At 37.2% G+C, this 25,078-nt stretch overlaps 2 protein-coding genes across 8 annotated transcripts in view; both read left to right on the top strand.

Moving 5' to 3' along the window:
• LOC129266428 (zinc finger protein 135-like) overlaps window positions 1-25,078 on the top strand; it is a 41,669-nt gene that overhangs the window by 521 nt on the left and 16,070 nt on the right. For 3 of the 7 annotated variants that reach the window (XR_010294367.1, XM_064103376.1, XM_064103378.1), the window contains exons 2-8: window positions 3,710-3,757; window positions 4,833-5,110; window positions 8,756-8,875; window positions 13,098-13,112; window positions 13,904-14,050; window positions 14,792-14,959; window positions 24,521-24,691. Coding sequence is in view for 6 of the 7 variants with exons in the window: in XM_064103376.1 (XP_063959446.1) it covers window positions 3,710-3,757; window positions 4,833-5,110; window positions 8,756-8,875; window positions 13,098-13,112; window positions 13,904-14,050; window positions 14,792-14,959; window positions 24,521-24,691 (947 nt within the window). In the remaining variant the exon portion in view is untranslated. The remainder of the gene's footprint in view (window positions 1-3,709; window positions 3,758-4,832; window positions 5,111-8,755; window positions 8,876-13,097; window positions 13,113-13,903; window positions 14,051-14,791; window positions 14,960-24,520; window positions 24,692-25,078) is intronic. The other 4 variants (XM_064103380.1, XM_064103381.1, XM_054904280.2 and 1 more) reach the window with 2 other exon arrangements.
• On the top strand, window positions 15,779-23,889 carry LOC135155030 (zinc finger protein 32-like). Its single transcript, XM_064103382.1, has 3 exons — window positions 15,779-19,331; window positions 19,984-21,063; window positions 22,066-23,889. Exons 1-2 carry the CDS (start codon window positions 19,091-19,093, stop codon window positions 20,958-20,960), a joined length of 1,218 nt encoding a protein of 405 aa, XP_063959452.1. The 5' UTR covers window positions 15,779-19,090; the 3' UTR covers window positions 20,961-21,063; window positions 22,066-23,889.

The following is a 25,078-nucleotide window of genomic DNA, read 5'->3' on the forward strand; positions in this document are numbered from 1 at the left end:
TTTTAGTACAAAGTCGTCAAACTTAAGACAAAGTGTTGGGAAATATTATTCTTGAATGTTAGAGAACAAAATAGAAGATGATTCAGGGGGCTACGTTAGAGAACAAAATAGAAGATGATTCAGGGGGCTACATAAGCACTTGCCTGGGGTAAGTAAGAGTTCGAGTTGGGCAAGTGTTTTGAAGTAAAGACCAAAGCTACTTGCCCGAATTGCGCAAGCAAAATTCTCACAATAAAATGACAAAAATTAGGGTTGATAATGATATGATACTGAGTTTGACCCTAAATTTGGTCATGGCAGGCAAGATAAAATCACTTGTCTTTGGAAAAAGAAATGCAACAACAAAGTAGATCAGTTCATGTCAAAAGAGAGAAAAAGGTAAATGGTTAATAAATAAAATACTGCATAACCAAGCTCTTTTGGAGAACTAAAACTTATTTTTTCAATGATTTTTTTCGGGCAAGTGAAATAGATTTTTGGGCAAATATATTCAAGATATTTAAAAATTTACTTGCCCGACCAGGCAAGTGCTTCTAAAAAGTTATGTAGCACCCTGGATAATTTCAACTATTGACATGATTGAATTCATATTTTTAGTGTAATCCAAAGACAAAAAAAAGGCTTCAAATAAGAATATAAAGTGTCCGGACACCCGACCACCCATGTGTCTGGTGTGTGTTTTGGTGTTTGATAACCCTGGCCGGAGCCCAGGTCTCGTCCGAGTAATACTAGGCAGACAAGGGTATTCTCCAAAATGGGGTCGCAATAATTAGGGAAAAATGAATTATGCACTTACCTTGATTATATGGATATGTCACAATACTCAATAGACCTTCATCCATATAATCGAGGTAAGTGCATAATTCAATTTTCCCCCTTTTATTTGGGGTGCTATTGCGACCCCATTCTATCCCATTTTGGAGAGTACCCGCTGCCTAATATTACGAGTCCTCGGCCTGAGCTCCCTGGGTTTAGTGTTTGACTGGGCTGGCTTGTGAAATAGCTTTGACAGGTAGAATCCCGGCACATGGCAAAGTTAGGGCGCGTTACTCAATCAGTAGAGGCGCATGGCCAATATGGGAGATAATCCATATTAGAGACATGCTTTGCAAAAGTACAAAAGAAAGAACTCCAACAAAAGCATATTTTTTTCCATCCAAAATTTTGTCTCACTGAGGTCAGAAGCCCATTTGTTTTGTGTTTGAATGGGATTGCTTCCCCTAGCGCCAAAACCTATTCCGAGTTTGTAAAACTGATCCAGATCACACTATTGAATGGATGACAACAAAAATCCTTATCAAAACAAAAGTAGATGGTGAAAAGGGGTAGTTTTTCAAGAGGAATCTGCTTATCACATTTTTATTTTCTGCCACTAAGGTAATACTTTTGAAGCAAATGAAAACATAGGAAATTGGCCTCCCAAACTGGAGACTGTCTCTGAAATTGGATACCAAAATTCTTTACAAAAGTCTCTGATATTGGAGATAAATCTCTCTCATGGGAGACAGTCTCCCATATTGGCCGTGCGCCTCTACTGTCTATAGATCTGTTGACTTGAGACATGAGAAAACCTTTTCTTTTCCCCTAATGCGCCTTGAGCGCTCTACATGTACTGAGTGGATTTGGTGCTACATCAGTCCTTCATGTTTATAATTTCGTAGAGCTCAATAAATTGCTCTCCTTATTTTTTTGAGGAGCTCAATACAATACATGTATGATAAATTGTAGATTTTTCTTAACATCGTATATGTGCAATAGCTGTGTACAGTGTAGCTATTAATTAATCTGTGGTCACTGGTGAAACTAGGCCTGGGTCAATACGTTTACAAAATATCGCGCTCCTGCTCAAAAAAAAAAAAAATTGCTAAAATTTCACATTTTACATCTTTAAATCCATGAAATGGCCATCTATTTTCCATAATTCCTTGAAATTATTTTGATTTAGTTGAAAACTATCAGAAAATGAAGAATATTCACCTCTTTCCCGACTCTGATTTGAACTTACACTCGGTAAATATTGTAGTCCCACATGTACTGTACATGTAGACTTCCATGGTGTTGCCATGAAAATCTACATATGGGACTACATGTACAATATGAGTTCAAATTTAAATCAGAGTCGGGAAAGAGGTGAATATTCTTCATTTTTCTGATAGTTTTCAACTAAATCAAAATAATTTCAAGGAATTAAGGAAAACAGATGGCCATTTCATGGATTTAAAGATGTGAAATTTTAGCAATTTTTTTTTTAGGAGCGTGATTTTTTGCTATTTTTCTTTAGTAGCGCCGGCGCGATCGCGCTCCTCAAAAATGAAGGTCTGCTACATGTAGTCTAAGTCACATGTTTTATTATTATTAGTTGACCAAAACTTTTTCATGACCAGGTAGGGAAAAAAAAGGAAAAGGTTTTCCAGACTTTATTTATATGATGCAGTTATGCATGCCAGACACCTCCATTGTACATGTACATGTAGGGGAGTATTAAACCTTGTGTTGAGAAAGATTTTCTCTTGCCTGCATAGTAATTGGTGCGAGACTATTATAGGCGCTGCTACAGCGCATCAACATTGAAATCTTAACCAAGGTTAAGTTTTTGAAATTTCATCATAGATGAGATATATGGACCTAGACCTAGTTCATGAAACTTGGACATGAGTGTAATCATGTATTTCTAAACATCCTGCTTGAGTTTCAACTCACATGACCGAGATCAAAGGTCATTTAGGGTCAATGAGCTTAAAAAACCATGTTGGGGGAATCAATATCAAAATCTTAACCAAGGTAAAGTTTTTGAAATGTCATAACTTAAATAATCAAGAGTCTTATACATGTACATGTATATCATTTGAGTGCAACAATTTAAGGTGGGAGTGATCTAGTCTTGCTCTGATTGGTCTACAGGTAAATGTTTATCAAACTTTCTCTGGTATATGGGGTGTGGTGATGCTCACTGCGAGTGACTGGGGCTGGTATTATGAGTCATACTTCATTTTGTTCCTTGAAGTTACCTGAGTGATCTTTTATGGTCAGGGTCTAGGAGTTAAATGGTATTGGGGGTTTGGGAATTCTTATATGACATTGGGGGAGTTTGTAAACAAGTGAAGGTGAATGACTGAAAGGATAACAGCTAGGAAGTAAGATTCATACATGTACATATACTACATAACATTACACTGTAGGTCACATGATCATTGTCAATCGACATAGTACATGTATCATACATGGATGAATGTTTTCTTTTGTGAATGATTATTCAATACCCGGTAGCTGTTTTCAAAGTCAACACTGCTGCTTAGTGCTATATCAAATCACATACTGTAGGTGAGATTGTGAGAGGTGTTCCACTTGTTACTCTCTGCCTCTATGGGACATGTCTTTGAAGTCTGAACTCTTTATCATTTCTCCAATGAAACTCAAAATTTTAATTGAATGTCTGTCTGTGTATTGCATCTCTGTAATTGTAAAGAATAATGTTCATAATTCATTGCCAGCTTTATTCTTTGATATTATTATTATGCCAACATATTGAGAACAGAGTGCAATTTTATTTATATATTATTATTATCATTATCTCTTTTTTCGGGGGTGTAAGCTTGTATTTGGTTTTCCATATCTTTGTGGAGGCTTAGACGATGCCCCTAATGTGAGCTACATTTTAAAATCATGAACACTTTGTACAAATTTGGTATCATTTTCTATTTTAATGTAGGTACTATGAGCGGGCAGTGGAAGCTGCTTCTAAAGAACAGAGACAAGAGTAAGTATTTAACTGTTCTGGGCCCCACTTTATAAAGAATTGTTACAAATTAACCATAAAGTAAATTTACGATGATCAGCCAATCAGATTGCAGGATTTCAGTAGCTTTTAAATGTTACTGCAAATTTGTTATTTCAAGTTTTATGAAACGGATCCCAGACTGGATACTAAATCTGACTGGTTATTCCATACCGGAAATTCTCTTTACAGTGCAAAGTCTTGATTGTACTTGTTGAGTGAAAGAATATAAATGTATGATACTTTATGAATCACAAGCTAAAAAAGAACATTTTGATAAACAGAGCTACATGTACATGTATGGAACTTCCTTTTCCTTTTATGTCTCTTTTCTTGCTTTTCCTTTGTCTTTTTCTTTTCAACCTCTTTATCCCAAATATCATTATTTCCTTTTCTCCATCTCTCCTACCTTTATACCATCTGTCCTCTTTTCTGAATCTCATTTCCTTTTTCTCCTCATCTCATTTGTTCTTGGTTTTTTTTTTTACATAGTCTTCTTCATTTTATATTTCCTTCTCCCCTTCCCCTTTTATATTTCTTCAACTTTTCATTCTTTTCAGATTTTCCCCCTTTTTCCTCATATTACTATGTGCAGTGCACATGATATTGTGAAAAATTTTGTAAATGATAAAGAATGTACCTCAAACATGTAAAATAGAAAATACAGAAAAACATACTTTGTGAACTACATGTAATGAGTCTGGCTTTGACAAGGTATTTATTTATTGCTGTTTTTTTTTTAGTTTTTTTTTTATTCTAGCTAGTGGAAAATAAAGGGGGGATCAACCCAGGGATCAAATTGGATGATATGTAAGTTTTTTTAAAGTAGCAAACAAGGGGTGAAATATTTTAAAATCTTTTAACACAAATTCATAAAAAAATAATGATATCAAAAGATGGGTAATACTTAAAAGAAAACTTGTCCAACAGCATTCTCAAACACAGCATAACAATCACAGATTTTGTGCAGGTGGTGTGGATGAAAATTAATGTCTTTTTTTCTTATCCTGCCGTTTAATACATGTACATGTATTTCTCCTTGGTCTATCTTATGCAGTATTCCCCAGAATTCCGAAGAATCGAGGCAAAATGTAGAGACTTCCATGTTCCAAGGTGATGAGCAAGGCACAGAGACAGATGCCATGGGATCTACAACACTGCCAATGCAAGCTACGCAAGATGGCTGGAGAGGTGATGATGGTGACAAGAGTCACAAGACTAATGATGGTGGTGAGATGTTAGAAGGGGAGTTCACCTGCCTTGTCAAAACGGAACCTCACGATAGTGGTGAAGAATCCAATGAACATGGAACATTACCATCCGTCAGCCAACAAGGTTTGTTTTCATTATCTGAATTTGTAAACTAATGATATCACCAAATCTTAAGTTTTCCCATGCAAATATGGTGCTTCATATAATTTTAGCTTAACTTTATCTGATGTCGTGCATGTGGGATCAGTAATTATAATTAGTCAGGAAGCTTAATGAAGAAACTCTTGAGAAAGTTATATGCAGTTCACATCACAGGGTATTTATTAATCAGTAGTCAGCCACAGTTATAATTCGAGGTACACGAATATCAATAAAGATTTTGGTTAAAACAGGAGAAGTGTAGGATTAAAAATTCTGAAGTAGAATAATATTGGATGGACGTCTAAGTCTTGAAGTCAGTCTATCTGGATGAGTGTGGGTCTAGTACATGCAATTGTCTATCTAAAAATCAAGAAGCCTTATTTATATCATTAGTTTTGGGGGTGTAACAATTTAAGGTGAGAGTGATCTAAACTTGATCTGATTGGTCTACAGGTAACTGTCTATCAAACTTTCTCTGGTAAAGGGGTGTGATGGTGCTCTGTCCAGAGGCTGGGGCTGGTATTATAAGTCATAGTTCTTAGAACTTTTGTTCCTTGAAGTTAGCTGACGTCACTGAGGGTTGGTCAGGGTTTAGGAGATTAATGGTATTGGGTGTTTGGGGTTTCTAAGATGACATTGGAGGAGTTTGTAAACAAGTGAAGGTGAATGACTGAAAGGAGGCGCGATAGCTCAGTCGGTAGAGCGGAAGATTCGTATTCTGGTGACCTGGGTTCGATTCACACTTGGTGCGCTAGTGCCCTTTGGTAAGGGATTAATCCTCATTACCAGGTCCTTCGGAGAGGACCGTAAGCCGTCAGTCCTCTGGTCGCTTGCTTACAAGCATTTATCAGGGCGCGACAAACCCGCTTGCCCGGGGCAAGTGAAAATGACGTGCGGGCAAGCATTTCTCAAAGTCAATTGCCTGATCGGGCAAGTGGTTGTTTTGAAAATGAACAAGATAAATTGACAGTAAAGTTTAATAATTTTTTGATAAATTGCAATTATCGGCCGATTATCTCTCATACAATGTCATACCAGTCAAAAAACAGTGGAAACATGTCAAATCAGCGCCAATTTACCGACAAAAGGCGACACTTTATCGCCAGTGGTCCCGTTCGATGGAGGCTGCCATCTTACTTTCTAAACTACAATGTGCGCATGCGCTACTAATCGACGAAGGAGCTAGCTGGGGAAACCCCTCTCTCCCTCTGAGCGCATGTACGGACGTACACGAGCGATCGCGATCGAGCCAGCCGAGTCTCGAGCTAGATCGCGCTGAATGCATGCAAGCTTCGGACTGACTCGGCCAGGACCAGAGTCACCAGACGTCCCATATTTTATTCATTTCTAAAACATTTTAGTTTTTGTTTTATTTTAAAAATATATAAAAGAAACACCAAATATCATTAGGATTTTTGTTATATGATTGGATTGTTTTTATTTGCTTGAAGTTTGAACTTATTCCTCTTTCTTTCTTTTCTATCCTTCTATCTTTCCTTCTTGCCCTTTTTTGTTACATATCTATTTTTATTTCCTGATCCTTTCTCTCTCCCTCTCTCTCTGTTCATTTTCTTTCTTTCCTTCTTTCTCTTACTTGCCTTCTTTATTACATTTCCTTTTTTTATTTCCTTCATTCCTTCTCCCTTCCTCTTGTTTTTATTTTTGTTCTATCTCTCCTTCCATTATTATTTTTTTTCATTCTGGCCTCCCTTCATTCTTTCCTCCCTCTCTTTCTTCCTTTCTTTCTTTCATTATTTATTTCATTTTGTCCTTATTCTTTTCCCTTATACTTTCTTTCCCTTTCTTCCTTCCTTCCTGTTTTCTTCTTTCTTTCCAAGAATGAAGGCCAGAACAACTTGAACAAGAGTCAAGAAAAAGAAATGCCAAGGGCAGCGCCAGTAAATCAAGTTCAGCCAGGACAGAAAAGAATAATTAAGAGCAAAAGAATTTTTGAAAAAAAATAGGGCAAGCAGTTTTTTCTATCGGGCAAGCAAATTTTTTTATCACTTGCCCGACAGGGCAAGTGATTAATTTTTTTTTTGTAGAGGCCTGATTCATGCTTTCTTAGCAATCAGGTAAAAAATCCCCACCAATCAATCAATAACAGGAAGTTAACTACATGTACATAACACCAGTTTCATGAAAGGACTTGTCGGACGTTTTATCCGACAAGTCCCATTTTATCCGACAGTTACCATAGTAACATTACCTCTCAGCCAATCAACATCATGATCTCTCTATTCCCAAAACCAGACGGTCATGGGGAGATCATGCATTTGCATCAGCAGCTCCCCGTCTATGGAACAATCTTCCAACTAAACTAAAAGACTGTAGATCAGTAGAACATTTCAAGGCCAGTTTGAAAACTTATCTAATGGCCAAATTGTAAGTTTTTCCAGTAGTGAGTTAAGTTTATTGTAAGCGCCTTGAGCACCCCTAATAGGGTGGATATGTTTTGCGCATTATAAATGTCTTATTATTATTATTATATTATCAGAGAAAGATGTCTGGGGGGCGTTTCATGAAAGGACTTGTCGGACGTTTTATCCGACAAGTCCCATTTTATCCGACAGTTACCATAGGAAAAGTGCCTCTCAGCCAATCAAAATCATGGAAAGATGTCAGATCTGACAACTTGTCGGATAAAAATATTGATGAAACGCTCTCCAGATCCGACAACTTGTCGGATGAAAATGTTGATGAAACACTCCCCAGACCTTCATTTTTGAGGAGCGCGATCGCGCCGGCGCTCCTATAAAAAATAACAAAAAATCGCGCTCCTAAAAAAATTACAAAAAATCGCGCTCCTAAAAAAAATAACAAAAAATCGCGCTCCTAAAAAAAAAAAAAAATTGCTAAAATTTCAGATTTTACATCTTTAAATCCATGAAATGGCCATCTATTTTCCATAATTCCTTGAAATTATTTTGATTTTGTTAAAAACTCAGGAAAATGAAGACTATTCACCTCTTTCCCCGACTCTGATTTTAATTCAAATTCGGTAAATATTCTAGTCCCATACAGGTGTATGTAGATTTTCATGGCAACACCATGGAAGTCTACATTGTGGGACTACAATATTTACCGAGTGTAAGTTCAAATGAACAGGAAGTTTGGGGTTTGATTCCTTGTAGAGAAATACTCAATATTTGAAAAATAGGATCTTATGCCTTGTGAAAATAGGGTTGATAACAACAACATGTTATGGGGGGCCTGCTTGAAAACCAGCAGATAGTTGAAATAGCTATCCTGGTTAAATGACAATTATTGACAAAAAAGTTTTGTGTTAAAAAAAATTGATCAGTCATGTCATTCATGAGTGAGCATACATTAAAGGCCAGAGATACACAAGGTTAGCCCATAAAATATTTTATTTTGCTGTGAAGTTTTAACCGATCAATTCCTATATTGTGGTGTCGGTGAAAGAACGTCCTAAGCAAAACATTTTCGTACACCGCATAGGTGCAGAAACACCATTAAGCAGTCCAATTATGCTTGCTGCTAAAGGCATTTTTGCGTGCATGCAATACGCAAAACTGTGGTGCTAAGAGTGTTCTTGCACTAACTGGAAAATATACTGTAATGCTGTATATATATATACTATACATAATTTTTATATTTCTTCAGGAGACAGCTTGACAGGAGATGATGATGATAGGAAGGAGATTGAAGAAGTGGAGTTTAAATGTCTTATCAAAGAAGAACCGGATGATGGTGAACGCAACCAACCATCCTGCAGCAAGCAAGGTTTGTTATCATGATCTATATGTTGTGTTAAATGTGCGCAGTACAGAAAATAATTTCTATTTCAAAATGGGTAAACATTTTAACAAATGCGATTCTAGCTAAATTTCTTTCTAAATTGAATGGTATAACAGGCCCAATTTATAATTATTATTATGCCCTTCTGACCTTTCAACAAAAGTGATTTTAGCTACAGTGTACCTATCTTTAATACTGAATTGAATAGTAAAACAGGCAAATTCATCATTTACTATTATTGTATCCCCCGAACAGAGTTCGGAGGATACTATGGATTTGGCCTTGTCGCGCCGTCCGCCGCAGAGATTTCCTTGTGAGCGCTCTATCAGCTGCATTTCTTCTCCGATCATCTTCAAATGTGGCATGAACGTCCATTATGGTAAAGCAAAGCCGCCTATCGATTTTGGTGTGGGCGGAGACATCGTTGCCATGGTGACAAGTTTTTGTAGAAATAGCAGAGATGTCCTTGTGAGCGCTCTACCAGCTGCATTTCTTCTCCGATCATCTTCAAATGTGGCATGAAGGTCCATTATGGTAAAGCAAAGCCGCCTAATGATTTTGGAGTGGGTGGAGACATTGTTGCCGTGGTAACCATATTTTTGTGGAAAATTTGGTTAAACCTGTAACTTCTGCTTTTTTCCAGTTTGTCATAACAGTTCAACAGAAGCAATATTAGAAGGTGAAGCGAAGATGCCTATCATTTTTGTCGGGGTGTCTTAGGGTTAGGTTTATAAAATATATCCAGATTACTCTATAATTGTATTCCCCAACAGGTGATACTGGACAATATTTTAGATTCTGCAGAGTCATGCTGCTACGTCATATTATTGTCATCAAATTTGGTACCCACAGGCAAAATGTGGGCAGGGTCATTGTCGCCATGACAATTGTATTTATTTGTCAAATATCTATGTGAGCTCTATATATCGCAATGACGGATGACGCGGTGCGTTTGGGGGATACATGTGCTCGGCCGCGCGACCCGCCGAGCATCTCTAGTTATAATGCTCATCTGACATTAAATCTGCCAAACCAAGTGAATAGTTCATTTCTATTTATATGAAAACTGTTTTATTTTTCATCTTCATTTTAAATGGAATAAATTAAAGCTAACTGTTACCAATTCATAGATGATAAAAAGTAGAATTCTAGAACGAAGCAATATGATAGAACCGAAAAAGAGTGTGATGCTAACTTACAGGTGGAGACAATCGCAGCTTGTCATGTAGCATTGTTGTCTTTCTTGGATCTATGAAAAAAATATTAGTCAACATGGGCTGGATTTGATTCTATGCCATTGCATCAGCACTATTCGACTGAACACTTTATAGCACTAGACCACAAACAGTTGACAGCAAATGTGCTCCAAAAGTTTTCTACCCTATGTTGTCAATATATCCAGAAGGATTCTTGTTAATTTGAGGATTACACATTGAAGCAAATTTTTGATAGCTGGATAAACATATTGAATATCTTCTGTATGAAAATAAAATTCATTGCCAACTCCTGCATGTGTGTGCTTTTTGTTTTGTATTTATTAATAAGAAGTAAAACTAATTATTATCACTATATAATGATCCAACATGGTGCACGTGGAATGAGAGGCTACCCTTCAGAAATGACATCTTGCTGTTTAAAACAGGAAGGCTAGCTAGTACTTGGATAGATGGGGCTGCAAGTTTTGAAGTACACGTATGTTCTTTGTCAGCTGGAAAGAAATTGAGTTTAAAATACCAACTAGATTAAAATATCCATCATTTCTTTGAGCCAATTTGATACAGAAATGGCTGAAATATACATGAAACACATTGGGCCAATGGATAAGTCTCTAGACTTTGAATCAGAGGGTCGTGGGTTCAAATCCAAGCCATGGTGTCGAATCCTTCAGCAAGAAGTGATCCACATTGTTCAGCACTCAACCTGCCAGGATTAATTCCTGTAATGTGCCAAGTGACTTTAGCCGCTTCAGCTTAGCTAGGGTAATATATAGTGCGTCATTGAATAGGCAACTAGATAATTGGCTCATATATATAATTTTAAAAAAATCAGTCTTTCTTGACAATGGCAACGTCCATTTGAATAAAGTACCAGCCTACATATAAACTCAAATAGGAATTTTCTTTGTCTGCGTAAATAACAGAAGCGCTGTGTCTTTGAACAGCAAGCTTTATAGCATATTGTTGAGTTTTGCATTCCATTCAGATGTAAGCAGTAAATTCACCAGAATTTGTGTAAGAAATGTCACACCTTTCACACTGACATCCTTTTACGTATGCAGAGTGTTAAACATGATACTATTTTCAGCAGGATTTATTTGTCGTTACTGCTATCCCTCTAAAAACCCCTAACCAGTCAACACTTAGAAGAGTGAGCAAAAGTACAGTGGGGCTTTAAATCAAAGGTTTAATAGGCTTTTAAAGTTATGTGACCATTTCCATCAATTGATTTTTCTGTAAATTCATTTTTTTACCTTTTGAAAATAGTGGTGACCATTCAGTGATGCCTCAAAAAAGTTCCTCCAAACATTGTCATACAAATGTAGTGGTCCCCATTGGTGTAAATCTGTGACGTCAGACAATTCATGTGAGGGGGATGACACAATAGATCATCCTCCTCCCCCTGAACAATAGATACACCACTCTGGCATATGTATGCCAGTAGTGATCACACTTCATCCGAAACCTACATGAAGATTATTTTTTGACATTATCAGCAGCCCAGTCCTTCCTTGTGAAGTTCATCAGAAACCTACATGAAGATTATTTCTTGACATTATCAGCAGCCCAGTCCTTCCTTGTGAAGTTCATCAGAAACATACATGAAGATTATATCTTGACACTACCAGTAGCCTTGCTTGTGAAGTGGATTTATTAGCAAAACTTCCATTTGTGAATCTGTATACTCCCGATTAGTTTATACGCCCACAGTTTCCAGGATCCAGGTTTGTGATCTTTTGCAGAATCAAACTTTGGGGTACCGGTAATCCCCAAACTTCGTAGTAAGGTGGTTTTATATTCTATAAAAGAGGATGGCATTCCACACCTTACATCACACTTGCCAAGTAATTGAATGGCCTAAGTGCTTGACATCCGTTTTATTAGACCGCACTTGAAGGATACCTCAACAGGATGCGATCAAACATGCCAGAATCAGTGAATGCAATTATCTATTTTGGATAATGTGAAAAGCATTGTTTACATGAATTTAATCTTGGACGAGGGAACGCGTTTCATGCCACTACAAGTACACGTACATGTAGAGCGTACAGTGACTCGATGAGTTTAAGCAACAAGTTTTTATAAGCGACTGCACTTCTATAGCCAGGTTTCAGTTCTTGGTGCAGTCAAGACAAGATGATGGGATTTCATCAAACTTAAGGAGGTCAAGAAAGAGGAGATTTTGGATGAGACTGCATAGTCCATATGACGCTTAATCCATCCCACCCCATCTATGATTTGATATGAATCTCTTTGTCTTTGCTTCTGAGATTAATCTGGTAAAAGAGAGTGTCTGCTATAAATCAGATCTTGAAAAAAAAGTAAACAGATTGAAAAAAAAAAGACTAAGAATAATATTTCAAAGATAAACTACCAGTAAATGATAGAATAGAGTCGACCAGCTGATACTAACTTTCAAGTTTTCTACAAGTAAATTGAATGCTCAAATTACAAAGCTGATTTTCTTAGAATTTTTTTCGAGTGTGAATCTACAAATAAATCATTTTGTGAGATCAGTGCCAGGGAGGTGGCAGTTTTCTGCGCCCCCTTCCCCCTTAACATGTTTTTTTTGAAAACTTACATAATTTATTACTGAAAATTTTCTCAGATTTTGTTAAGCGTGCACAAACTCCTTTAATTTCACTTTAGAAAATGTATAAAAAAGCACCTCCATAACAAGCGTGGTTGCTTTGCTTTCTTGCTACATGTATATGTAAATATTGCTTTTCCATTTGTGTAAAAAAATTACATGATTGCAAATAGTTCCACCCTGTATCCTAAAATTAGCATAAGAACCTATTCCTTTTCTCTCTCTTTTTTCTCTCTCTCTGTATCTCTCTTTAGCTTGTATAGAATTGTTTATTATTTCCCATTCTGTTTTAATAGCCAGTGGGTATTTTAAGCCTGGAGTTGTCTGGTGCGTTTCTAAGTTCTGTTATGCTTGAAACGAATCTTCTTTTTTGTATATTTCGTTCTGCTCTCCTACTCAGGTGGGAATTCGAGTGAGCAGAGGAGCAATGAGGAAATGGCAGGTGATGCATCATGTGACAGATCACATGCTCATGGACTGAGTTCTGCTAACAGTGCTTACTTGTCAGATCATGGAGAATTGGCTGAAGATACCACAACCCAAAATGTGTATTATGAGACACGTGAAGAAGCATCTTCAGGGAAGGTTTACAGCATATTTTCGCCTAGAAGCTATCAACATGATCCTCCCCAGGACCCTGGCATTGATAAACCTTACGTCTGCCCTGTTTGCAGTAAAGGATTTACCCGCAGCGATTGCTTTCGAAGGCATAAGAAAACGCATCGTAGTGAAAGGCCTCATGAGTGCCATTTATGCCCAAAGAGGTTTCAGCGTGCCGAAGATCTCCGAAGACACCTACGAACCCACTCTGGAGAAAAACCATATGCATGCTCCGTTTGCAATCGACGCTTTGGTAGGAACTCAAGTCTCAAACAACATATGGCACGTTATGAGGTTAGCTGCGACACTGGTCAACGTGTGATTAAATGTATAATGGAAAAAGTGCTTGTATAACGAGATGAAAGTTTGTTATGTAGATGCACACAAGATACCATACTGGAGAAAACAGTTTTGCCACGAAAGAATTTCCAAGCTCGTCATCTTACTGTACAGGAAAGAATCCACACAGGAAAGAGTGTCTTGGAATATCTGCTTGTGTTATCAAAAGCATTTCCATCATGACTTTCAGCAACCTTGTGAACCTCGTTATCCATGTAAATTCCTTTGCGTCAAAGTGCAGCACATAATAGATATTTCATTTGAGTATGCAGAGCATCTGTGAAGACATCAGGAAAAATGAGGGAATGTCAGGTGATACATCATGTGACAGATCACATGTTCATGGACAGAGTGCTGGTACCAGTGCTGTTTCAGATCAATTGGCTGAAGATATCACGACCCAATCTGTGTACGGTGAGACACATGAAGAATCATTTTCAAGGATGTTTTACAGCATATTTTTACCTAGAAGCAATCAACATAATCCTCCCCAGGACCCTGGCATTGAAAAACCTCATGTCTGCCCTGTTTGCAGGAAAGGATTTACCCACATCAATTGCTTTCGAAGGCATAAGAAAATCCATCGCAATGAAAGGCCTCATGTGTCATTTATGACCGAAAAAATTTCAACGTGCCGAAGATCTCCGAAGGCACATGTGGAAACACAAGGAGAAAAACCATATATGCTCAGTATGCGATAAACGCTAATAGTTGGAACTCAAGTTTCAAAAACCATTTGGCAGTTCATAAATGAGAAAAACTATATATATGCTCAGTATGCGATAAACGCTAATAGTTGGAACTCAAGTTTCAAAAACCATTTGGCAGTTCATAAATGAGGTTAGCAATGTTTGATTAGATGTACTTAGTGGAAAAGGGAATGTATTACAAGATGAAAGTCTGTCATGTCAATATACTGTCAATGCACACAAGATATGCAAGAAAAAACAGTTTTGCCACGAAAAAATTTCCAAGTTCATCATCTAGCTGTACAGGAGAATCAACATGGGAAAGAAAGTCTTGGAATAACTGTTTGCGTTATCAAAAGCATTTCCGCCAAGACTTCTGGTACCCTTGTGAACATCTTAGCCATGAAAATTCATTTGCGTAAAAGTGCAGCACATGATAGATATTTTATTCTGCTCTTTTACTCAGGTGGGAATTCAAGCAAACAGAGCTCCTGTCAAGAAATAGGGAACACTCAGATAATGTCAGGTGATACATCACATGACAGATCACATGGGAAGCATCTCCCAGGTGACTACCCTTTACCAGCTGTCCTAGGAACCCCTTCCCATTCATCTCCCAGAGGCCATCGCTCAAGTGAGTATGGCTCCTATCTCTTGCCAAACCAAGTGGATTATCCTCAAAGACAGAATGCAACTGACAGTGCTACCATGTCAGATCGGAAGAGGTTGGATGGAGGCATTGTGGTGGAGAATGAGAATTATGACACATATTCTTTACAAAACACAAAAAGGTCATTCCCCGTCGAGACAAGAAGCATTCAAAGTACTTCTTGCATCAATCCCGAAGGAGAAAACACTTTTCTCTGTTCCATTTGCAGTAAGGAATTTAACCGCAAGCATAATTTGAGGCGGCATATGAAATTCCATGAAGGAAAAAGACCTCACACGTGCTCTTTCTGCAACAAAACTTTTGTACAAAAAGGCGATCTCAGGAGACATGAGCGATCCCATACTGGGGAAAGACCGTATTCATGTTGTTTTTGTGACAAACGCTTTATAGATACATCCCACCTAAAAGCTCATTTGTTAATTCACACTGGAGAAAAGCCGTATGAATGCAGCCTTTGTGACAAAACCTTTTCTCATAAAGCTAGCCTAACGGTTCACCTGAGATTGCACAGTGGTGAGAAGCCATTCAAGTGTTCACTCTGCGACAACAGCTTTTCTTTGAAAAGTCAGCTCATGAATCATCAGATCAAACACACGGGCATAAAGCCATACCAGTGCTCGGTTTGTGAGAAAAGGGTCGGGACAAAAAGCTCTTTAAGTCAACATATGAAGATTCATTCAGGAGAAAAACCATTTCAGTGTTCTGTATGTTCAAAGTGCTTTCGGCGGAAGAGTACTCTTAAAAAACATATGAAAATCCATGGAATCTCTTGTGAGGACTTGTGATTTCCTATGAAACACTGTCAAATCATCAATGTTCGGCAGACGTTACACATTTCTAACCGGGGAGCTTTTCATATAATCTTTTGTCAACGATTTTTCGTGACTTATTCGATCTCAACCAATGATCACTTAAAACAGTAATAAACAGTGCAAATCTTTGATTATTTCTTACATGAAATTATCCCATTGTTTCATCTATTGTTTTGAGTGGTATACGTACTGTGTGCAATGTTTACTTTGCATTTCAAGGATGTGGAATTAAAGTGGAGAAGAAGTGAATTATGATTCAAATCACTGTTTATGATATCAAACATACAGAGATGCCAACTGTCCTATACTGGATTTACATTTTTTCTCTGAAAATATTTATCTTACTTTTTTTCATTTTTAAATTTAAGAAAAAGACAATTAGCAAATTTGCTCTGGTCTGAAATCTGAAACAAGTAAAATCTGCTGAGTTTGATGAGGGATGAAATGTCGAGAGATTTTTGGAATATCAGATTTTTACATTTTTATTGATATTTAGATTAAGCACATTCCATCAATAAAATACTTTCAGAGGAATTTTAACTTGAATTTTATTTTGGAAAATCTCCTTTTTGTGGTCCCAAACATAATGTATTTAAGTTGATATAATTTTGTTGATAAAATATTAAACTCAAAAGTCAAGTGTCGTGAAACTTTACAACAATATTCTCCTTAAAGATATCTGATAACCAGCAAAATCTGAAAGCTTTTTAAAACATTTGTATAGGTTTAAAATCTCTGAATGGCTAATATGTAAGGTGCACTACATGTATATCTTGGACTGTAAGGCCCAAGATAAACAAATGTGTACTGAGGCCGGCCTTGGAGATACCTTGACATACAGTGTATACATCAGCTCAGCTTACTATTTTTGATTGCTAGACTGGACTGTGTCCACCTACGTACAAGGCGATGTGAGTCCCTCAATTACTCTAAGGTGGCTTAAGCATTGAACTACAAATAGCTAGCAAAAGTTATTACTAACGAACAAGAGAAAATGTTGACGTGAAAAGACAGTTGATTCGTGTCACTTAACCCTAAAAAGACTGGATTTATTGCAAAAAATGACAGTGGGGGCTGAATCAGCCCTCCCCCTCAACATTTTTCGTGATAAATCCACCACTTAAATTTTTATTACTGCATCGCTCATTGACTTTTTACTTTTTTAAAGTCTTGTGCAACTTCTGAGATAAAAAATGCGACCCCCAGGTAAGCGGTTCCGAGATTACGCAACATTTTGTAAGTGCATGCAGACCCAAAATTACTCAAAAATGTGAATTCGTGTAAAAATCCAATGCAAATAGTGTTTTTAGCCATAATTCATAAATGTACATGTATCATTTATTTTTCCTTTTACTAATTAAAATCAAATGATCTCTTGTTCATGGTCAAAATAAAATGCCCAACAATTTCCATTGAAAAAAAGCAATAAACAAAAAGTGGAAAACAAGGAACATCAGAAATCTAGAAAACAATGTGATGTTGATTTTTTAAACTACATTTGATCATATTCCTATAAAGAGTCTTTGATCCAAAATTAGCATATGATAGGCATTATTTACTGAATTAGAGCAAACTTTTTTATTTAATGCATAATCAATTAGCCATGAGATTTTTTCGCAGAATTTGACCATTGAGTTTTGTAGAAAATGCTATGGATAAGGCACGTGCCAATTTTTGTCGCGATCATGCTATTGACGGCCGAGATCTTAAGGGGGACTGATTCAGGCCCCCCCCCCCCCAGTCTTAGGCGTCGAAATAGCCCAGTCTATTTATGGTTAAATAGGCGATGTGGATAAAGAATCTCAAAGCAGTTTCAGTCTTCTAGCATGTGTGGAACACCACCCAAATTGCTTGGTTGAGGCCGGCTCAAAAGCTGGTGTTGGATGTGGCTTCAAACCCAATGCATGTGTATCTTGGGTCTTAGCCTGAAGAATTTGGCAAAAGACTACCTCTCTAGCATCACATAAAAGAACCCACAAAGTCATTTCCTGACACTTTATAAGTCAATAGGGCGTTACATTTACATGTAGCTTTTCTAAATTAGGTACAATTTTCAGTCAGACTGAATTCTTTTCAACAATTTTACATGACTGCCTGGGAAGCAATAAATCATTAGTATGGTCTCTGCTTACTTTCTCTGGATGGTTATAGGATAGATATTAGAAGCATTCTGTTCCATTTTTAAACTCATCAATGATAATAATAATAATATTCCGCATTTATAAAGTGTTAATACATCGGAACGACGTCTCTAAGCGCTTTACAGACATATTATTACCCCGGTCATCGGATCCTTGCATGCCCGCATACAATGTATGCACCCTCTCCACTCCCTGGGGAGCATTCCAACAAGAGTTCCAAGACTCAATTGCTAGGCATACTACATAGGCTTTCGCATCCTACCAGGTACCCATTTAACACCTGGGTGGAGAGTGGCAAAGTGTGGATTAATGCTTGCCAAAGGACGCTAGGCCATGGTGGGATTCGAACACACGACCATCTGATTACAAGGCGAGAGTCAGAACCACTTCACCACGACGCTTCCACATGATAATTATATGCTCAGATGGGAATTCAAATGTGCAGAGCACCTGTGAAGGTATCAGGAAATATTAGGAAATGTCAGGTGATACATCATGTGACAGATCACATGCTCATGGACAGAGTTCTGCTACAAGTGCTAACATGTCAGATCAATTGGCTGGAGACATCACGACTCAATGAGGGTATGGTGAGATGGTTGAAGAAGCATTTTCAAGGAAGTTATTTTCAACTAGAAGTAATCAACATAATCCTCCCCCGGACCCTGGCATTGATAAACCTTTTCTCTGCCCTGTTTGCAGTAAAGGATTTACCCACAGCGATTGCTTTCAGAGTCATAAAAACCCATCGAAAGGAAAGGACTCATGTGTCATTTATGACGAACCTGCGAAGATGTTTGCAATTACATGCGGACCCACACTGGAGAAAAACCATATGTATGCTCCATCTGTGATCAACGCTTTGGTAGGAACTAAAGTCTCAAAAAAATATATAGCACGTCAAAGCTGAGGGTAGCAACATCACTTGTCAACGTGTGATAAAATGTCTAGTAGAAAAAGTGCTTGTATTACAAGATGAAAGTTATGTCAATACAACAGTTTTGTTGTGAAAAAATTTCCAAGCTCATCATCTTACTGTACAGGACAGAATCCACACAAGACAAAATTTCTTTGAATATCTGTTTGTGCTATCAAAAGCATTTCCATCAAGACTTCTGGTGATCTTTTGAACCTCATTATCAATGAAAATTCCTTTGTGTCAAAGTGCCGCACATAATAGATATTTGATTCTGCTCTTTTACTCAGGTGGAAATTCAAGTGTACTAAGCATCTGTGAAGAGATCAGGAAAAATGAGGAAATGTCAGGTGATACATCATGTGACCGATCACATGCTCATGGACTGAGTTCTGCTAACAGTGCTTCCAGGTCATATCAAGGAGAATTGACTGAGGACATAATGACCCAGTACATGTATGTGTGTGGTGAGACACATGAAGAAGCATTTTCAAGGAAGTTATTTTCACCTAGAAGTAATCAACATAATCCTCCCCAGGACCCTGGCATTGATAAAACTTACACCTGCCCTGTTTGCAGTAAAGGATTTACCCGCAATGATTGCTTTCAGAGGCATAAGAAAATCCATCGAAAGGAAAGGCCTCATGTGTGCCGTTTATGCCCGAAGAGATTTCTGCGTGCCGAAGATCTTCGAAGACATATGCGGATACACACTGGAGAAAAACCATATGTATGCTCTGTATGCGATAAATGCTTTAGTTGGACTTCTAGTTTCAAACGCCATTTGACAGTTCATAGATGAGGTTGGCAACATAACTGGTTACGGTGTGGTTAGATGTTTAGTGGAAAAATATGTCAATATTCTGTCAATGCACTCAAGATACCATACTGGAGAAAAACAGACTTGCCACAATGAACATGTCCAAGTTCATCATCTATTAACCTGTACAAAAGAATCATCATGGGAGAAAAGGTCTTGGATGTTATTTTTTTGCTTTATCAACAGTATTTCTGCCAAGACTTCTGGTACTTATGTGAACATCCTTATCCATGAAAAGTACTTTGTGTAAAAGTGCAACACATAATAGATATTTTATTCTGCTCTTTTTAAATACTCAGGTGGGAATGTAGGCAAACAGAGCTCCTGTCAACAAAAAGGGAATACTCAGATAATATCAGGTGATTTATCACATGGGAGGCATCTCCCAGGTGACTACCCTTTACAAGGAACCCCTTCTTATTCATCTCCCAGAGGCAATTGCTCAAGTGAGTATGGCTCCTATCTCTTACCAGACCAAGCAGATTATCCTCAAGGACAGTGCTCTGCTGACAGTGCTACCACGTCAAATCATGATGGTGAAAGATTGGTTCTAGACATTGTTGTGGGGAATGAGAAATATCACACAAATTCTTTACAAAACACAAAGAAGTTATCCCCTGTCACTGCAACGAGAAGCATTCAAGGCAATCCTGGCATCGACCCCAAAGAAGAAAGCACCTTTCTCTGTTCCGTTTGCAATGAAGGATGTAAACGCAAGGATGATTTGAAGCGGCATATGATCTTCCACAAAGGGAAAAAGCTTCATGAGTGTTCTTTCTGCAACAAAACTTTTGTATCAAAAGCCAATCTCATTAGACATGAGCGATCCCATACTGGGGAAAGACCGTATTCATGCTTTATTTGCAACAAACGGTTTCTAGATACGTCTCATCTAAAAGCTCATCTGTCAATTCACACGGGAGAAAAACCGTATGAATGCAGCCTTTGTAACAAAGCCTTTTCTCTTAAAGCTCCTCTAATGGCTCACCTGAGAATGCACAGTGGTGAGAAGCCATTCAAGTGTTCACTCTGCAAAAACAGCTTTTCTTCCAAAAGTAATCTCAAGGCTCATCAGATCAAGCACACGGGCGAAAAGCCGTACCAATGCTCGGTTTGTGAGAAAAGGCTGTGGAAAAAAGACTCTTTAAATCAACATATGAAGATTCATACAGGAGAAAAACCATTTCAGTGTTCTATTTGTTCAAAGAACTTTCGGCAGAAGAGTAATCTTAAAAATCATATGAAAATCCATGAAATATCTTCTGACGATTTGTGATTTCCTACGATAAAAGTATGGCAGATATTAAAAATTATTATCCGACGAGCATTTCATAATCTTTTGTCAGCGATTTTCCCTGACTTATTCGGTCTCAACCAATGTAATATTTCACTTAAGGTGACAGGTGCCCTAAAAAAATTTTTTTTTTATGATTTCAATTTTTTTGTCTCCTTTGCTAGTTTCATGTGTGTACTTCATCATGCAACTTGTTTTATCTCAATATTCTACCTCTTGTTTTAATAAGAGGGGGGTTAAAACATATTTTTTTCATAAAATTCTCAAACCGGAAGTAGTATTTTACACACCGGAAGTGATTAAATCTGTCCCCAAAACCTTTGATACTGCCTTTAAAAAAAATCAGAAATTCCCCAGATTTTTTTTGGCTGAAGCCCCAGATATTCCATGTAGCAAAGTGGACTACCACCCTCTGTTGGCCAAATAGGGAGAGCTACTGTATTGCACAATATGGCAGCGACTTCAAGTTACATACACTATGTGACAGACATGGCACGTTACAAATTTCCGTTATTATTAGTATTATAGCCCTTTCTTTATCGTGATATTATACAAAATTGAGGGTTTTTTAAATGAAAAATGTAATAACTTGAGTTCTAATCATTGGATTTGCATGAAATTTTGTAGAATTGTGTATCTTGAAGAGTACAACAAAATAATGATAGTTTTTGTGCATGGTACCCCCACAGGTGGAGTTGTGTATAAAAGTCCATTCTGAATTTCTCATTATCTGACTGCTTGTTTAATCCATAATTTTTACAATTCTACTCTGAATATTTCTTAAAGCCATCATAAATTCATCACAAAGAAGTCAGAGAATTAAATTAATCCATCAAAACTTAAATTACACTCTATGTTGTGAAGTTATAACCATAGAAAGTTCATATAGAGAAAAATCTTGATTTTTAAAGTCATGACTTTGAATGACCATATTTTGCTTATGCCTAAAGCTTATATGCCACAGTGCAAATTTTTGTGTAGATCAGCTCATAAGCTTTCCAAAAATATATAGTTTGTTGGGGTACAGGTACTTAGTAAGAATCCTATGCTTGATTATATACCCGTAGTCGTTTCCGCACGGTAATAGGGCACCTGTCACCTTAACACAGTGCAAATCATTGATTATTTGTGACATGAAATTATCCCCTTGTTTCATCTATTGTTTTGAGTGGTATAGGTACCGTGTGCAATACGTACTTTGCATTTAATCAAGGTTGTGGAATTAAAATGGAGATGAAGTGCGGTATTCAAATCACTGTATAAGATGTCAAATACAGTATACAAAGATGCCAACTGTCCTATTTTACTGGATTACATTTTTTCTCACAAAATCAATATGTTTTCTTTTTCAAATATTCTAAGAACAAAGAAAATGCGCAAATTTGTTCTTGTCTGAACTCTGAATCAAGTAAAAATCTGCTGAGTTTGATAGGGGACGAAATGTTTAAGAGATTTCTGGAATGTTAGATTTTTTAATATCTACTTCATTGAATTAAACATAATTCCATCAATGAAATACTTTCAGAGGGATTTTAACTTGCATTTTATTTTCGAAAATCTTTTCTTTTTGTGGTCCCAAACATAGTGTAAGTCAATATATTTTCGTTGGTAAAATATTTAACTCTAAGTCAAGTGTCGGGAATCTTTACAACAATATTCTTCTTTAAGATATTTATCTTAATAATGATAACCAGCAAAATCCAAATGCTTTTAAAACATTTTTTATAGCTTGAAAATCTCTGAATGGCTAATATGTATTAAAGTTGCACTACATGTATATCTTGGACTTTAATGCCCAACATACACATCCATTAAAAAGACTAGATTTATTGCAAAAAATGACAGTTGGGGGGCTGAATCAGCCCTCCCTCCCCCAACATTTTTTGTGATAAATCAACCACTTAAAATTTTTTTACTGCATCGCTCATTGAGTTTTTACATTTTTAAGTCTTTTGCAACTTTGGAGATAAAATTGCGACCCCGGGTACGCAGTTCCAAAATTCTGCAACATTTCGAAAGTGCATGCAGACCCCAAATTGCTCAAAAACGTGAATTTGTGTACAAATCCAATGCAAAAAGTGTTTTTAGCCATAATTCATAAATGTGCATGTATCATTATTTTTTCCTTTTACTAATTAAAATCAAATAATATCAACTTGTTCATGGTCAAAATAAAATCCCCAACGATTTCCATTGAAAAAAAAACAATAAAAAAGAAAAAGTTGAAAACAAGGAAATAAATCAAAAACTTAGAAAACAATGAATTAAGGTGATGTTGATTTTTTTTAAGTACATTTGATCAGATTCCTATAAAGAGTCTGTGAACCGAAAATTAGAATTTGGGAGGCATTATTTACTGAATTAGAGCAAACCTTTTGATTTTTTGCATAAATAAGCTTAATTAATTAGCCATGACATTTTTCGCAGAATTTGATCATTGAGTTTTGTAGAAAATGCTATGGATAAGGCACATGCCAATTTTCGTCGCGATCACGCTTTCGACAGTCGAGTCCTCTTGGGGGTCGAAATAAATGTAGCCCAGTCTTTTTAGGGTTAAATAGGCGACGTGAATTAAGAATCTCAAAGCATTTTCAGTCTAATTCTAGGGTGTGTGTAACACCACCCAAATTGCCGGGTTCAGGCTGGCTCAAAAGCTGGTGTAAGAGGCGGCTTCAATCCCAATGCATGTGTATCTCGAGTCTTTGTCTGGAGAATTTGGCAAAAGATTACCTATCTGGCATCACATTTAATAATGAACCCACAAAGACATTTCCATACACTTTAAAGTCAATTTGGCATTTCATATATATGTAGATATTCTAAATTAGGTACATTTTTCAGTCATAATTCTTTTGAAACAATTTTCCACAACTGCCTGGGAAGCAATAAACAATTACACTGTAGGGAATAAAGTATGGTCTCTGCTTAATTTCTCTGGATGGTTATAGGATGGATATTAGAAGCATTCTGTTCCTTTTTTTACTCAGCAATGATAATTTGAGTGTTCATGGACTGAGTTCTGCTACAAGTGCTAACATGTCAGATCAATTGGCTGAAGACATCACGACTCAATGTGTGTATGGTGGTGAGATGCTTGAAGAAACATTTTCAAGGAAGTTATTATCACGTAGAAGTAATCAACATAATCCTCCCCAGGACCTTGGCATTAATACACATTACCTCTGCCCTGTTTGCAGTAAAGGATTTACCCGTAGCGATTGCTTTCAGAGTCATAAAAAACCCATCGAAAGGAAAGGCCTGATGTGTCATTTATGCCCAACGTGCGAAGATGTTTGCAATTACATGCGGACCCACACTGGAGAAAAACCATATGTATGCTCCGTTTGCAATCAATGCTTTGGTAGAAACTCAAGTCTCAAACAACATATGGCACGTTATGAGGTTAGCTGCATCACTGGTCAACGTGTGATAAAATGTATAATGGAAAAAGTGCTTGTATAACGAGATGAAAGTTTGTTGTGTCAATACAACGTTGAAAAGTGCCGCACATAATGGATATTTCATTCTGCTCTTTTACTCAGATGGAAATTCAAGTGTGCTGAGCATCTGTGAAGATATCAGGAAAAATGAGGAAATGTCGGGTGATACATCATGTGACAGATCACATGCTCATGGACTGAGTTCTGCTAACAGTGCTTCCAGGTCAGATCAAGGAGAATTGACTGAGGATGTAATGACTCAGTATGTGTGTGGTGAGACACATGAAGAAGCCTTTTCAAGGAAGTTATTTTCACCTAGAAGTAATCAACATAATCCTCCCCAGGACCCTGGCATTGATAAAACTTACACCTGCCCTGTTTGCAGGAAAGGATTTACCCGCTATGATAGTTTTCAGAGGCATAAGAAAATCCATCAAAAGGAAAGGCCTCATGTGTGTCATTTATGCCCCAAGAGATTTGTGCGTGCTGAAGATCTCCGAAGACATATGCGGATACACACTGGAGAAAAACCATATGTATGCTCTGTATGCGATAAACAATTTATTTGGAACTCTAGTTTCAAATACCATTTGACAGTTCATAGATGAGGTTAGCAACATCACTGGTTACAGCGTGGTTAGATGTTTAGTGGAAAAATAG

Source organism: Lytechinus pictus, chromosome 8 (assembly GCF_037042905.1).
Source record: "Lytechinus pictus isolate F3 Inbred chromosome 8, Lp3.0, whole genome shotgun sequence".
Lineage (NCBI taxonomy): Eukaryota > Metazoa > Echinodermata > Echinoidea > Temnopleuroida > Toxopneustidae > Lytechinus > Lytechinus pictus.

Bases quoted from the DNA above. Each gene is read 5' to 3' on its own strand.
- LOC135155030 (XM_064103382.1), top strand. From the start codon at position 19,091: ATGAAAATTCCTTTGTGTCAAAGTGCCGCACATAATAGATATTTGATT. The intron at 19,332-19,983 runs GTGAGACACATG...TTAAATACTCAG, and splicing joins CCAGTACATGTATGTGTGTG to GTGGGAATGTAGGCAAACAG.